The 14130-nt window shown below is 39.0% G+C and overlaps 1 protein-coding gene across 2 annotated transcripts in view; it reads right to left on the reverse strand.

The window, feature by feature from the left end:
• The window catches only part of AK5 (adenylate kinase 5), a 259170-nt gene that overhangs the window by 197194 nt on the left and 47846 nt on the right, over positions 1–14130 (reverse strand). For both annotated transcript variants that reach the window (XM_070367844.1, XM_005896804.2), the window contains exon 6: positions 8040–8231. In XM_070367844.1, coding sequence (XP_070223945.1) covers positions 8040–8231 — 192 coding nt within the window. The remainder of the gene's footprint in view (positions 1–8039; positions 8232–14130) is intronic.

Consider the following 14130-nt stretch of genomic DNA (forward strand, 5'->3'; position numbering starts at 1 on the left):
CATTTAGTGAATTTAGTTCTGGATGTTTTAAAGCCAGGGTTACAAAGATCTGCATTAACAGGTAAGTTAAACTGGTCCCACTAACTAACCCACAGAGATGGTACCCTCCTAAAGTAGGCCATGGTACTTTTTCTAGGACAGCACTGTCTTGCCAGCTTTACACACAGTACAATTTGATAAGTGCCAGTTGCCCAGAGAGAGTGATTCCTTATAAGCTGCTCTTAAGTCAAAAATGGATATTTCTCATGTTTCTTAGGGGTACTTCACATTGAGGGTATATCAGTATCAGGTTTCATGCCACAAGGTACTGTCTATTTGATTTAAAAATATTTTGAATTTAAAACAATTCAGAGGGCCATATATCTGGGTACGCATATACACCAAGTATCTTACAGAAAACCCCAGTAGCCTTTCCTATATTTATCAACCTTTGAAAACTCCTCCCTGACTATTTTCTGTCTTACTAAATCCACCAAAGAGGAATCAGTGAGGGCTGTGGTTACATAATGAATGTTTAGACAACATCTAATCAGTGATGGTACGTAAAGGAAATGTAGCTTCACTATGTTAAGTGAAGTAAGTGAAGTCACTTCAGTCGTGTCCGACTCTGTGCGACCCCATAGACGGCAGCCCAACAGGCTCCCCCGTCCCTGGGATTCTCCAGGCAAGAACACTGGAGTGGGTTGCCATTTCCTTCTCCAATGTGTGAAAGTGAAAATCGAAAGTGAAGTCACTCAGTCATGTCCATCTTTTCGCGACCCCATGGACTGCAGCCCACCAGCCTCCTCCATCCATGGGATTTTCCAGGCAAGAGTACTGGAGTGGGGTGCCATCGCCTTCTCCGAATTATTCAGCAGTCTGTTTAAATTAACTTGTACTATCCCGTTTATGTTGCCTCTGGCTAGGAGTGCCTGGTGAGACTGGAATTACATAGTTTCAGTGGTAAAATTTGAAGGAAGTCATATGGTGTAAATTAAGCACATGTAGTGCCAAAGGGGTTATCTGGGGGTTCAGGGACAATGTCTGGTGAAACACTAATAGTGTGATGTTGACAAGGATGTGCTCTCGAAGCCAGGGGTTCCCCAGCACTGATGCTGGTTTATGATGAAGTGTTCCCTAATCTACAGCAAAATGAGAAAAATAAGACAAATGTTGAGAATTTTTCTTATAGCCAAATAGATCAATTTTAGTGACTTTATCAGTTTTGTCATTACTAAACTTTTGTGTGCTAAAAATAACCCTTTCAAACAATGATATTAATAGATTTTTTTCCCCCTTTCTAATGCCCTCACTTAGAAAAATTTTTTAAAAAGTCAATTTGGGAAACACAAATTGAAACAAGAAGATACTACTACAGACATAGTAAAATGGCCAAAACCTGGAACACTGACAACACGGAATGCTGGTGAGGATGTGGAGCAACAAGAACTCTCATCTCAGAGAGCGTTCTCAGGTGAGAATGCAAAATGGTGCAGCCAGTTTGGGAGACACCTTGGTGGTTTCTTACAAAACTACTCATACTCTTACCAGCAGTCATGCTCCCTGGTAGCTATCAAAATGAACTGAAAACTTATGTCCACACAAATACCGGCCCATGAATACGTATAGCAGCTTTTTTTTTTAATAAATGCTGAAATTTGGAAGTAATCAAGTGCAGATGAATGAACAGATAAACTGTGGTGTATTCAGACAATGGATGTGCTCAAAAGAAATGAGCTATCAAGCCTGGACACAACATGGAGGAAACTAAAATGCATATTACTAAGTGAAAGAAGCCAATCTGAAAAGGCTACATACTACATGACATTCAACTTCATGACCTTCTGGAAAAGGTAAAACTTGAGAAATAGTAAAAAGATCAGTGGTTGCCAGAATCCAGGTTAGGAGGATGGAGATGGGTGAGGGTTGAATAAACAGCACAGAGATAGCTAAGGGCAGTGAAAATACTCTGTAAGATATTGTAATGATGGATACAAGGCACTATGAAAGTGAAAGTCACTCAGTCGTGTCCTACTCTTTGCGACCCATGGACTATACATACAGTCCATGAAATTCTCCAGGCCAGAATACTGGAGTGGGTAACACTTCCCTTCTCCAGGGGATCTTCCCAACCCAGGGATGGAATCCAGGTCTCCCGCATTGCAGGCGCATTCTTTACCAGCTGAGCCACTAGGGAAGCCCAAGAATACTGTAGTGGGTAGCCTATCTCTTCTCCAACGGGTCTTCCTGACCCGGAAATCGAACTGGGATCTCCTACATTGCAGGCAAATTCTTTACCAACTGAGCTACCACGGAAGTCCACGTGGCACTATACATTTGTCCAATACCATAGAATGTATAACATCAAGTGCGAACTTTAAGGTAAAATATGAGCTTTGAGTGATTATGATGCATCAATGTAGGTTCATTAATTATAACAAACGCAACACTCTAGTGAGGGATATTAATAACTGGGGAGACTGTGCAAGTGTTGGCTTAGGGGGTATACAGGAAGTCCCTGTATCCTCCTCTCAATTTTGCTGTCGACCAAAAAGGGTTATTTTGCTTCCCTGGTGGTTCAGATGGTAAAGAATCTGCAGTGAGAAATCCAGGTTCAATTCCTGGGTTAAGAAGACCCCCCGAAGAAGGGAATGGCAACCCACTCCAATATTCTTGCCTAGAGAATTCCATGGACAGAAGAGCGTGGCTGGCTACAGTCCATGGGGTCACGACGAGGGACTAACTAAAAGTGTCCTAAAATATTAAAGTTTTAAAAAAACCCAACTTTATCTTAGTCCATTAAATTTTTTTTCTGATCTATTAAGTACTGAAATTGCGGAATCATTGGCCTATGTGACCTTGTTATATCCTAAGATAGTTTATAATTAGTCCCTTGTCTGCTTCCCTAGGAAAACTGATGTTGGTGAACGAGAAATAAACCTGTTCTAACATCTTTCACTCTATGCCTTTCCTGCCTGAAGAGATCCAGTCAGTTAATCAGAGTGTTAGTTACTAGGCCTCTTCATATATCCTATGACTATAACTTACTTCTCATTTTTAAGTTATGTTTCTCTTGCTTCCTACTATAAAAAAGTCCAGAAGAAAAAATGACCATCAGCTTACTTAACAGACTAAAACTAAATTCGGACTGTTACTGATGGTCAACCCATATTAGGTAGCATTTGTTCAGTGCACACAAGTGTCAATGCACACGAGCGTGCAACCGTTTCCCTGACAAGTTGAATGATGTTTCAGCTGAGTGGAATATCCAGTGATACACACATTTTGGAAACCAATTACATAAACACTACATCTAACCCTATTAATTTTCAAGCATTTTAAAAGACCTTTTTCTAAAAGAAAAAAACAAAAACCCCCCAACAAAACCTCAGGTATTTTTTAGAGTTCATTAAGCTTCCAAAGAGTTGACCTTTTTAAACTAAAATTATTTCTTTCAAATGGGTTCTAACTTATGAAGATGACTAAAATAAGAACTAGTTTTTTAAGCTTTTTAAATAAAACTAAGATAAAAAATTATCATTAAACAGACATATTATTGAAGCTTTTGTACAGCTGCATTAGGGCTTCCTAGGTGTCATAGTAGTAAAGAACCCGCCTGCAAATACAGAAGACATAAAAGACACAGATTTGATCCCTGAGTCGGGAATATACACTGGAGTAGGAAATGGCAACCTGCTCCAGTATTCTTGCCTGGAAAATCCCATGAACAGAGGACCCTGGTGGGCTACAATCTAAGTGCTCCAAAATGTCATGAGACAGCTTTGAAGAAGAACTTCTGACAAACTTTGGGATCTTGCAGCACCCTAATCTTTAATTAGGAGCAAAAACCTGTAAAAGACATGATGAGCTATTACATACAACCTATTGTAAGTTAAAAAACAACACACATTTGTCTGAAAAGGTTCTATGAAGTCCCTAACATATTAGCCCTGTGATTTGCTATCATTTAATTCATACTTGCACAGATAACTGTATAAGAAAAGTATTATAAAAGAATAAAAATGAAGCAGTCCATGTGATGGGAACTGTCAGTAAGATACACTATTCAGACAATAGCTTGTTTTCCTGGCTATTTCGATTAGGTTTTCTCCTCAGTCAGGCTGGATTTGTTCTTTAATCAAATCTGCCAACCAACACAGTTAATGTTTTAGTGAAAAAGAAAAAAGAATGGGTTGACACCTGTTATAATTTAACTACCATATTCAGACACAGCCATCATACAGCTTGATTACACAGATGATAAAGAAGTCAAAGAAAACACTAGGACAATTTTGTAACTGGTTAACAGACAGTTTTGGGCTTCCCTGGTGGCTCAGTGGTAAAGAATCTGCCTGCAGTGCAGGAGCTACGGGAGACACAGCTTGATCCTTGGGCCGGGAAGCTCCCCTGGAGGAGGGCATGGCAACCCACTCCAGTATTCTTGCCTGGAAAATCCCATGGACAAAGGAACCTGGCGGGCTACCATCCATAGGGTCACAAAGAGTTGGATATGACTGAAGTGACTTAGCATGCATACAACAGACAGTTTTAAAGAAAAAAGAATTTGGTGAAAAGTTTTAAATCTAAATGTTTTAACTTTGGATTTCTTCAGTAATCTATCTGAGCTTCCCTTGTGGCTCAGCTGGTAAAGAATCTGCCTGCAATGCAGGAGACCTGGATTTGATCCCAGGGTTGGGAAGATCCCTGGAGAAGGGAAAGGCTACCCACTCCAGTATTCCTGGAGAGTTCCATGGACTATATTGTCCATGGGGTCGAAAAGAGTTGGACACGATTGAGTGGCATTCACTTTCACTATTCAGTAATCTATCTATGGGAGAATAGGTAACGGAGTACCCTCCAAGAGCATGGATTTGTTTGTAGTAAGTAATTGGAGTTTTGAAAAATGGGCATTAGAGGTGAAAGGAAGAAAAAAGAGGAAATGTGAAAATTACAAAGTAATTTCAATCACTTCTATTTCACTTGCAACATTTCTGGTACTGTTCTAAGTACTTGATACCCATTTATCTCTCAAAATTACAGAGGTGGGTAAAATGATGATTGTAACCATTCTATGCATCAGGCAACTGAGTCACAGAGAAGATAAATAACCTTCATGAGGTCATGAGGTCACACAGGTGGCCCGTGACACAGCAGGAGTCTGGACCAGGCAATGTGGTTACATGGTACATCCGAACCACTGCTACGTGCATTCTCTCGTTTCACCCCTACAATATTATGTGCCAGATAACAGCATCTCTAAGTTAGACATAGAGACCGAGTCCTGAAGCACCATGAATTTATTAGATGGCAGTGGAGCTGAGATTTCAAGTGAAGGGTCTCAGACTCTAAAACCCTAAGGAACAGAGGCACCAAGATAAAGTTTCTCACCTGTACTGAGAGGTACGTGGCCTCTGTGGTCTTTACAAAGCTCACACAAGATCATTGATGAATCCTACTCGTGGATGGGGAGAGTTTGTTCTACTCACTACAGGGAATTTCTGGAGTCCATGACAGATGTGAGAGCATTCTGTACATTCTCCCATGCAACAGTCATCACACTTAATAAACCACTGTGGGATTTCCCTGGTGGTCCAGTGGTTAAAATCAGAGATTGAACATAGATTCAATCCCTGGTCTGGGAAGATCCCACATAGCTCAGAACAACCAAGCCACATCTATAGAGACCTTGCACCTGGAGCCGTGCTCTACAACAAAAGAAGCCATCGCAATGAGAAACGCGTGCACCACTGCTAGAGAGTAACCCCTGCTTGCCACAACTAGAGAAAAGCCTGCTCAGAAATGAAGACCCAGTGCAGCCAAAAATAAATAAAAATTAATAAATAGATAAATAATTTTAAAACCTCATTGTTTAATATCTGATTCCCCATAGACTTGCAAGCTCTGTTCATCTGCTGACAACATACTACGTACCAGAGAGGCATAGTACTAGGAGTTTGAAATATGTCAGAAAATAAAATAAAGTTCCTTAACTTTTGCCTATTTAGCTTTGCACCACTCGCACCTAACAGAGAGTCTGGTACCTACTGATTCTCAATAAATATTTACTGAATAAATAAATGAATCGATTAGGAGGGGTAGGTAGAAGTAAAGGAAAGAAAAACTATAGAGAAAAGGAAATATTTGGATTTAATCTATTACCTCCCAGATTTATATTAAAGTCTTAACATGCATTTGATTAATCAGGATGACCATTTAAATTATTTAACTTATCTTTAAAAGCAGAAATGTACATTTTAATTCCAAAAGTGAACTGTGTCCAGGTTCTGAAGGGGGACACATGCATCAGGATGCAGCACTCACTACTCTGTCAAAGTAAAATTTTCTGTTATGTTTCCCAGAGCTTAGCCTGTGTTTGTGTTCACCAATTTTCAAAAGGTGACTTTCCAATGCAAGTCTTCTCCCAGTAATTAGAGGCGTTTATCTTAAAGCTTATCCAAGTTTAGCAGGGAGGTTACAGGCTGTCATCCACATTGTTATTGACTCCCTCAATTAGAGGCAATGGCATTTCACCTCCATGCAAAATATCAGTAAATTAACAATCCCCACTCTGCATTCATTTGGGAAATCTCCTCTGATTGTGATGACGAACGTGACAAGCAGGGAGTAATCAGAGACATTGCGGTAATACCTTTAAGCCTTGCAAATATCAATTAAAACTCTGGCTCTGCAGCTTGCTGTTGGGGTTTGGTCTACAGGGTAAATTTCTATTTTTATGACACAGTGAAGAAGTCAGCATTGGTAATTTGCAGGAGAAGCAAGCAACAACCTCAATACAAAACAGCCAGAGAAACATCCACTCTGATTTTCTTGATTCTTTCATATCACTCAAAGTCTCTTTTAAATCATAAAATGAACTCTGGCATTGTGAACAAGTTTCAGATCAGATTTATAATTCTCTGACATGACAACTTTGACTCAAAGGGCAAATTCTAAAAAATATTTCTTTATAGTGCTAAAAAGACTGCAAAGGGATTATTATTCAAATGTAGTGACTGTCTCTTTCAATCTGGGGGCATTTTAGGCTAATGAAGAGTTTTTTTTGCACAGTAATTGTTAGGTCATAGGAGCTCTGTGGATGAGCTTCAATAGATTTACCTAAAATTTATGAAAAACACCTTATGTGCATTTTATTGTATTGAGAGTATGTCACTTTCATCAGATTCTTCACAGGGGCTTGTAACTCCAGCAGTCAAGAATCTTTGGTCCCATGAGAAAGAACTAAGGGCTGAGGAGAGGGTGCTGCCGAGGTCTGCTTCCTCCATGGAGAACCCTGGAGCTGCACTGGTTTTAGTGTCTTTTGAAAAGCACCTCAGCTGGCCAATGCTCCTCTGTCTCCTCTATTCCATACTTGAATCTCTGATGTTGCGGGGATCATACGTTTAGCTGAGCCTTCACCTCCACTTCCCTGTATTCTAATAACTGTACAAACTAGTGGTTCAGCTTCATCCTTCTTTGGCACATTCATTATCATTAATCACAAAACAAACTATGAAAAAATTAATATTTGCATTGTATCAATGGAACAGAAAGACCAATGCCTTCCATTTTCAGACAATATCACTTCTCTATAACAAGTCAAATGCTTTTTTAGGGGGCCATCAGAATCTTATTTATGTGGTACACTATGATAAAGTTTAACTTATGATTTAAGTTTAACATATAAATTCTATTTTTAAGTTGATCAGTTTTATTAGGTTTTCAAAGACTGAAGAGTTGAGAAACTGGGCAAATATTGCTTAAAATGATAAAAAATTATTTTAAAATACTTTAAAATTTGGGGGCCATAGAATTCTAGCCAAGGTTGAAATTGATCTTTTTTTTTTTTTTTTTTTGGTAAAATCAATTAAAGTGAAAGCATTTTTATTGTTATGCCTTAATAAAGGCAAGTGAGGTCAAGATTGCCAATTTCTTTTCCATGAATCTCCACCTAAGAAGAGTATTTTTTTTTAAGATAAAAGCATTTCTAAATGAGGACATAGGATAATCAGAAATCTGAAAGACTGTTCTTGAAATGGACAAGTAAAGTATATTTAACTTACTGTCATGATGAGCCCCTTTTCCTGGAAGTATTTAACCAATGGAGCAGCGTTCTGCTTGAAGTTCATTAGTCTCCTTTGGGTAGCTTTCAGATTGTCATCAGGTCGCCCCTGTTGCTCTGCACGCTTCAGTAATCTTTCTTTGAGTCTCTGATTGGCGCAAGCCAGGAAGACCACCAAGTCAGGAGTACAGATCTGTGGAGAGGGTCAAACAAGCAGATAGGCATTCAACATACCAACCAGTGTGAGTGTGGGCAGAGGCCGTTTTGTACAGTGCTTTAAAGAAATGATCTCCAATTTTTTTTTACTGTATCCTCATGTTAATAAATTATTTGATCATGTATCCCAATAAATATATGCTTATTAATTTATTAATTATGCATGAGTGTATGATACACATGTGCTTGTGCTCAGGCATTCAGTGGTGTCTGACTCTTGGTGACCTGACAGGCTTTAGCCTGCCAGGCTGCTCTGTCTATGGGATTTTCTCAGCAAGAATACTGGAGTGGGTTGCCATTTCCTCCTCTAGGGGATCTTCCTTACCCAGGATCAAACCCACGTCTCCTGCATCTCTTGTACTGAGGGCAGATTCTTTACTGTTGAGCTACCAGGGGAGCCTCATGCTGCCCTAATATAGTATGCATGTTGTAAAATACACACAAAAATGTAATTTTTAAAGAATAAGATATGATAATGGTAATATTAGCATTTTCTTCCCACATTACAGTGGTTTGCCTTATGTACTCTGGAGACCACTGGTTACATAAGGAACCCTGGAGTCTGGGAAACTTGAATTAGAGTTTTTGCCCTAGGATTTACCAGCTGAGCTCTAGGCATATGGCTTATCTTAGCTAAGCCTCTGTGTCTTCATCTGTCAAAAGAGATATATGAACTTCCTCCCTGAGTTATTATAAAGATTAAATAAGATATTGTGTGAAAAAAACAGCACAAACTTGATCCATGGTAGGTGTACAGCAAATTTTAGCCATATTTACTATCTCTTGGTTTTCCGGATTCTATGTTGCTCTGGTGCTCCTTTAACTTTTCTTTCCTTTAACTTTTTACTTTGTTGTTTTTTCCCCCTTGCTCAAATTTTTTCCCTTAAAAATACAATACTCACAAATAATGATGTTTCTGAGGCTTAGATTATGTTTTGTTTTGCTTTCCCTCTCCAGGTTTTCATTCTCTCAGCTCCTTTCTGCTGTTCTCATTTCAACCCCTTATCCTTTGCGGATGGATTCCAAATCTGCATTTTCAGCACTGACTTTCAACATCACTTATGTTTTATATTATCAAATGTTTATATGATGGCTCTACCTGAAAGTTTTAATGTTACTTATGACTCAGCAAGGCCAAATCAGTTCTGGCAACTTTTTACCTAAATGAAATTCCCTTATTGCTTATATATGTGCTTATTCTTTTATTTTTATGGTAGTAACACTACTTTCCTGAATCTTTCAATTAGAAGTCTTGTCTTTTAAATTTTTAAAAATTTGAATGAAAGATTCTTTAAATTATATAGTGCTATACAGTTTTCAAAATTTCACAAACATGATTTCATATAGTTCCATAATAGCTCCTTTTTAAAATAACTTCTCTTATATTGCCCCCACCCACTAGTAACCACTAGTTTGGTCTCTATATCTGTGACTCTGCTTCTTTTTTGTTTTCTGCCCTAGTTTGTTCTACTTTTTAGATTCCACCTTAAAGAAATATCATACAGTACTTGGCTTTCTCTGACTTATTTTATTTAACACAGTGTGCTCCAAATCCATCCATGTTGCTACAAGTGACAAAATTTCATTCTTTTTCATGGCCGAGCAGCATTCCATGTGTATGTATATATACAATGAAATGTATACACCCCCCCGCCTTGGCACACACACACACACACACACACACACACACCACATCTTCACATCTTCTTCATCCATTCACCTGTTGATGGACACTTAGGTTGCTCCCATACCTTGATAATTGTAAATAATGCTGCTATGAACAATGAGGAGCCTATATCTTTTTGAATCCTCAGCTAGAAATCTTAATATAATTTCTGCTGCTGCTGCTGCTAAATCGCTTCAGTCGTGTCTGACTCTGTGAGACCCCACAGACAGCAGCCCACCAGGCTCCCCCGTCCCTGGGATTCTCCAGGCAAGAATACTGGAGTGGGTTGTCATTTCCTTCTCCAATGCATGAAAGTGAGAAGTGAAAGTGAAGTTGCTCAGTCGTGTCCGACTCTTAGCGACCTCATGGACTGCAGCTTACCAGGTTCCTCCGTCCAGGGGATTTTCCAGGCAAGAGTACCGGAGTGGGGTGCCATTGCCTTCTCCGAATATAATTTCTAACCCTTATCAAAACTTCAGTCTCAGGAAGCCCTCACCACGGATGGTGGATTTTTGTCTTGAAACATGATTCATGTTTCATGATTCATGTTCTCTCTTCCTCCAATTCCCACTGCCACTGTGTAAGCACAGGCACACACTGGCATAAGTGATTAAGAGCATGAATTTTAGAATCAGATTGTCCTGATTTCATCAGTTCAGTCCAGTCGCTCAGTTGTGTCTGACTCTTTGCTACCCCATGGACTGCAGCATGCCAGGCTTCCCTGTCCATCACCAACTCCTGGAGCTTACTCAAACTCATGTCCATTGAGTTGGTGAGAGCATCCAACCATTTCATTCTCTATTGTCCCCTTCTACTTCTGCCTTTAATCTTTCCCAGCATCAGGGTCTTTCCCAATGAGTTGGTTCTTTGCATCAGGCAGCCAAAGTATTGGAGTTTCAGCTTCAGCATTAGTCCTTCCACTGAATATTCAGGACTGATTTCCTTTAGGAAGCACTGGATTGATTTCCTTGCAGTCCAAGGGACTCTCAAGAGTCTCCTCCAAAACCAAAGTTTAAAAGCATCAATTCTTCGGCACTCAGCTTTCTTTATAGTCCAGCTCTCACATCCATACATGACTACTGGAAAAACCATAGCTTTGACTAGATGGACCTTTGTTGGCAAAGTAATATCTCTAATTTTTAATATGCTGTCTAGGTTGGTCATAGCTTCTCTTCCAAGCAGCAAGTGTCTTTTAATTTCATGGCTTCAGTCACTATTTGCAGTGATTTTGGAGCCCCCTAAATAAAGTTTCTCACAGTTTCCATTGTTTCTCCATCTATTTGCCATTAAGTGATGGGACCAGATGCCATGATCTTAGTTTTTTGAACAATATACAGCCTTGACATACTCCTTTTCCTATTTGGAATCAGTCTGTTGTTCCACGTCCAGTTCTAACTGTTGCTTCTTGACCTGCATACAGATTTCTCAGGAGGCAGGTCAGGTGGTCTGGTATTCCCATCTCTTTAAGAATTTTCCAGAGTTTGTGGTGATCCATACAGTCAAAGGCTTTGGTGTAGTCAATAAAGCAGAAGTAGATGTTTTTCTGGAACTCTCTTGCTTTTTTGATGATCCAACGGATGTTGGCAATTTGATCTCTGGTTCCTCTGCCTTTTCTAAATCCAGCTTGAATATCTGGAAGCTCACGTTTCACGTACTGTTGAAGCTTGACTTGGAGAATTTTGAGCATTACTTTGCTGGAGTGTGAGATGAGTGCAATTGTGTGGTAGTTTTCATAAGAATCTGCTATTAGTTGTTTGTCCTTGGACAAATGGTTCAATGTCTCTAAATTTCAGTTTTCTCAACTGTAAATAAAGGGGAAATCTATCTTATCTCAGTAGTTTAGTATATCCCATTAAAAAAAATTAATTTATTTTTTATTGAAGGATAATTGCTTTACAGAATTTTGTTTTCAAAAACACATTTAAGTAGCTTTTGAGAAGAAAATCACTTTGTAATTTTTGTATGGTATGTGGTAAAGAGATTATATTAATTTAAAACTTTTATCTTATCAAATATTAAACTGCAAAATACAAATTTAATAAAATCTTTGGTAACATTCAGTCTTGCCCAACGTATCATATGATATCCTTTAAATTTACTTTGAATAACTTACATAAGGGAGAAGATAATTTTTGACAAATAACTTAAAATGATATTATATTGTTCTTGGTTTGGTCATTGTGTATATTAAAATATGGAATAAGCTTCAACTGCTAGCTCAGTGTTGAATGCAGATAATACTTCTTTCATAACAAATTAAATGCTTTATTTTAATACCTTTATGTTTTGTTTCAGACTGAAAAGTATGTGCTTTTCCCTACATAACACAAAGAGGTTATTGTGTTGCTGCTGTTCACTCGTTGAGCCTTGTCTGACTCTCTCAAACCTCATGGACTGCAGCATGCCAGGCTTCTGTGTCCTTCACTATCTCCGGGAGTTTGCTCATATCATAATGAGGTTATGGAGAGCCTTAAATATGTAATCATCACTATATTTTGTCTGTTAGTATTGGCTTTTGAAATTTATAAAGACTTTTTTACACTTTGAGTAAAACTGCATTTTATTTATATTGGAGTGGAGTGTCAGTCGCTTAGTCGTATCTGACTATTTGCAACCCCATGGACTGTAGCCCACCAGGTTCCTCCATCCATGGGATTTTCCAGGCAAGAATACTGGAGTGGGTTGCCATTTCCTTCTCCAGGCAATCTTTCCAACCCATAAATAGAACCCAGGTCTCCTGCATTGCAGGCAGACTCTTTACTTACATTAATAGACTTTAAAAAATAGCCATAAGGTTACAGAAAACCAGTAGAATATCTTCGTGTTGTTTCTTTAATTTCTCCCGGTACTTTTTAATGTAGAGCTTTGTAGCTTTCTATATAATGATCTTGCCCATTTAAAAAATTATTCCTGTGAATTTGATATTTTTTATATCTAAGATTTTTGATCAATGAATGCAACTTCAAGTCTGATATAGATAAATTTGAAGTGAATCTTCAAAGTTGTTTAATTGTATACCTGTGATGAAGTTGCTATCTTTCCTCAGTAAGAAACAACAACATATAACTAGTGAGACAAAAATGGAAACATGGGACAGGCAAGACCACCAAGGAAGCTGGGGTAACCAGCTGACTACTCAACATTGCCCTCAGCCACAAGCATGCCCACCTGATTCCTCGTCACTCTTACATATGTCCACTCATTAGGGCCCTCCTTCTTCAATGGTGCCCATTTTAAAAGAAAAAATTTAGTATTTTACTTTTTTTCCCCAAATGTAAAACAGAAGCAGACATCATCCTTTTCTAGAAGAGGTGAAGGCCCTAGAAAGTTTTCATGAAATTCACTCATGAAATGTTGAAAAGCATAACCATACCTTTTCCTCGCATATGTTCTCAAAAAGTATTCACTGATTGAATGAATGAGTGAATAAATAAATGAGAACAAAGACCAAGATATTGCTTTTATCTACATGGAAGAAAATTTTCCAATTGTTGATACTGTTTCTTCCATTGGTTTAACTAAATCAATCTTTGCTTTGTGTCTTTTTCATTATGTAGAGAAGTCAGATCAGATCAGATCAGTCGCTCAGTTGTGTCCGACTCTTTGCAATCCCAAGAATCGCAGCACGCCAGGCCTCCCTGTCCATCACCAACTCCCGGAGTTCACTCAGACTCACGTCCATCGAGTCAGTGATGCCATCCAGCCATCTCATCCTCTGTCGTCCCCCTTCTCCTCCTGCCCCAATCCCTCCCAGCATCAGAGTCTTTTCCAATGAGTCAACTCTTTGCATGAGGTGGCCAAAGTACTGGAGTTTCAGCTTTAGCATCATTCCTTCCAAAGAAATCCCAGGGCTGATCTCCTTCAGAATGGACTGGTTGGATCTCCTTGCAGTCCAAGGGACTCTCAAGAGTCTTCTCCAACACCACAGTTCAAAAGCATCAATTCTTGGCGCTCAGTCTTCTTCACAGTCCAACTCTCACATCCATACATGACCACAGGAAAAACCATAGCCTTGACTAGACAGACCTTTGTTGGCAAAGTAACGTCTCTGCTTTTGAATATGCTATCTAGGTTGGTCATAACTTTCCTTCCAAGGAGTAAGCATCTTTTAATTTCATGGCTGCAGTCACCATCTGCAGTGATTTTGGAGCCCCCAAAAATAAAGTCTGACACTGTTTCCACTGTTTCCCCATCTATTTCCCATGAAGTG

Source organism: Bos mutus, chromosome 3 (genome assembly GCF_027580195.1).
Source record: "Bos mutus isolate GX-2022 chromosome 3, NWIPB_WYAK_1.1, whole genome shotgun sequence".
Lineage (NCBI taxonomy): Eukaryota > Metazoa > Chordata > Mammalia > Artiodactyla > Bovidae > Bos > Bos mutus.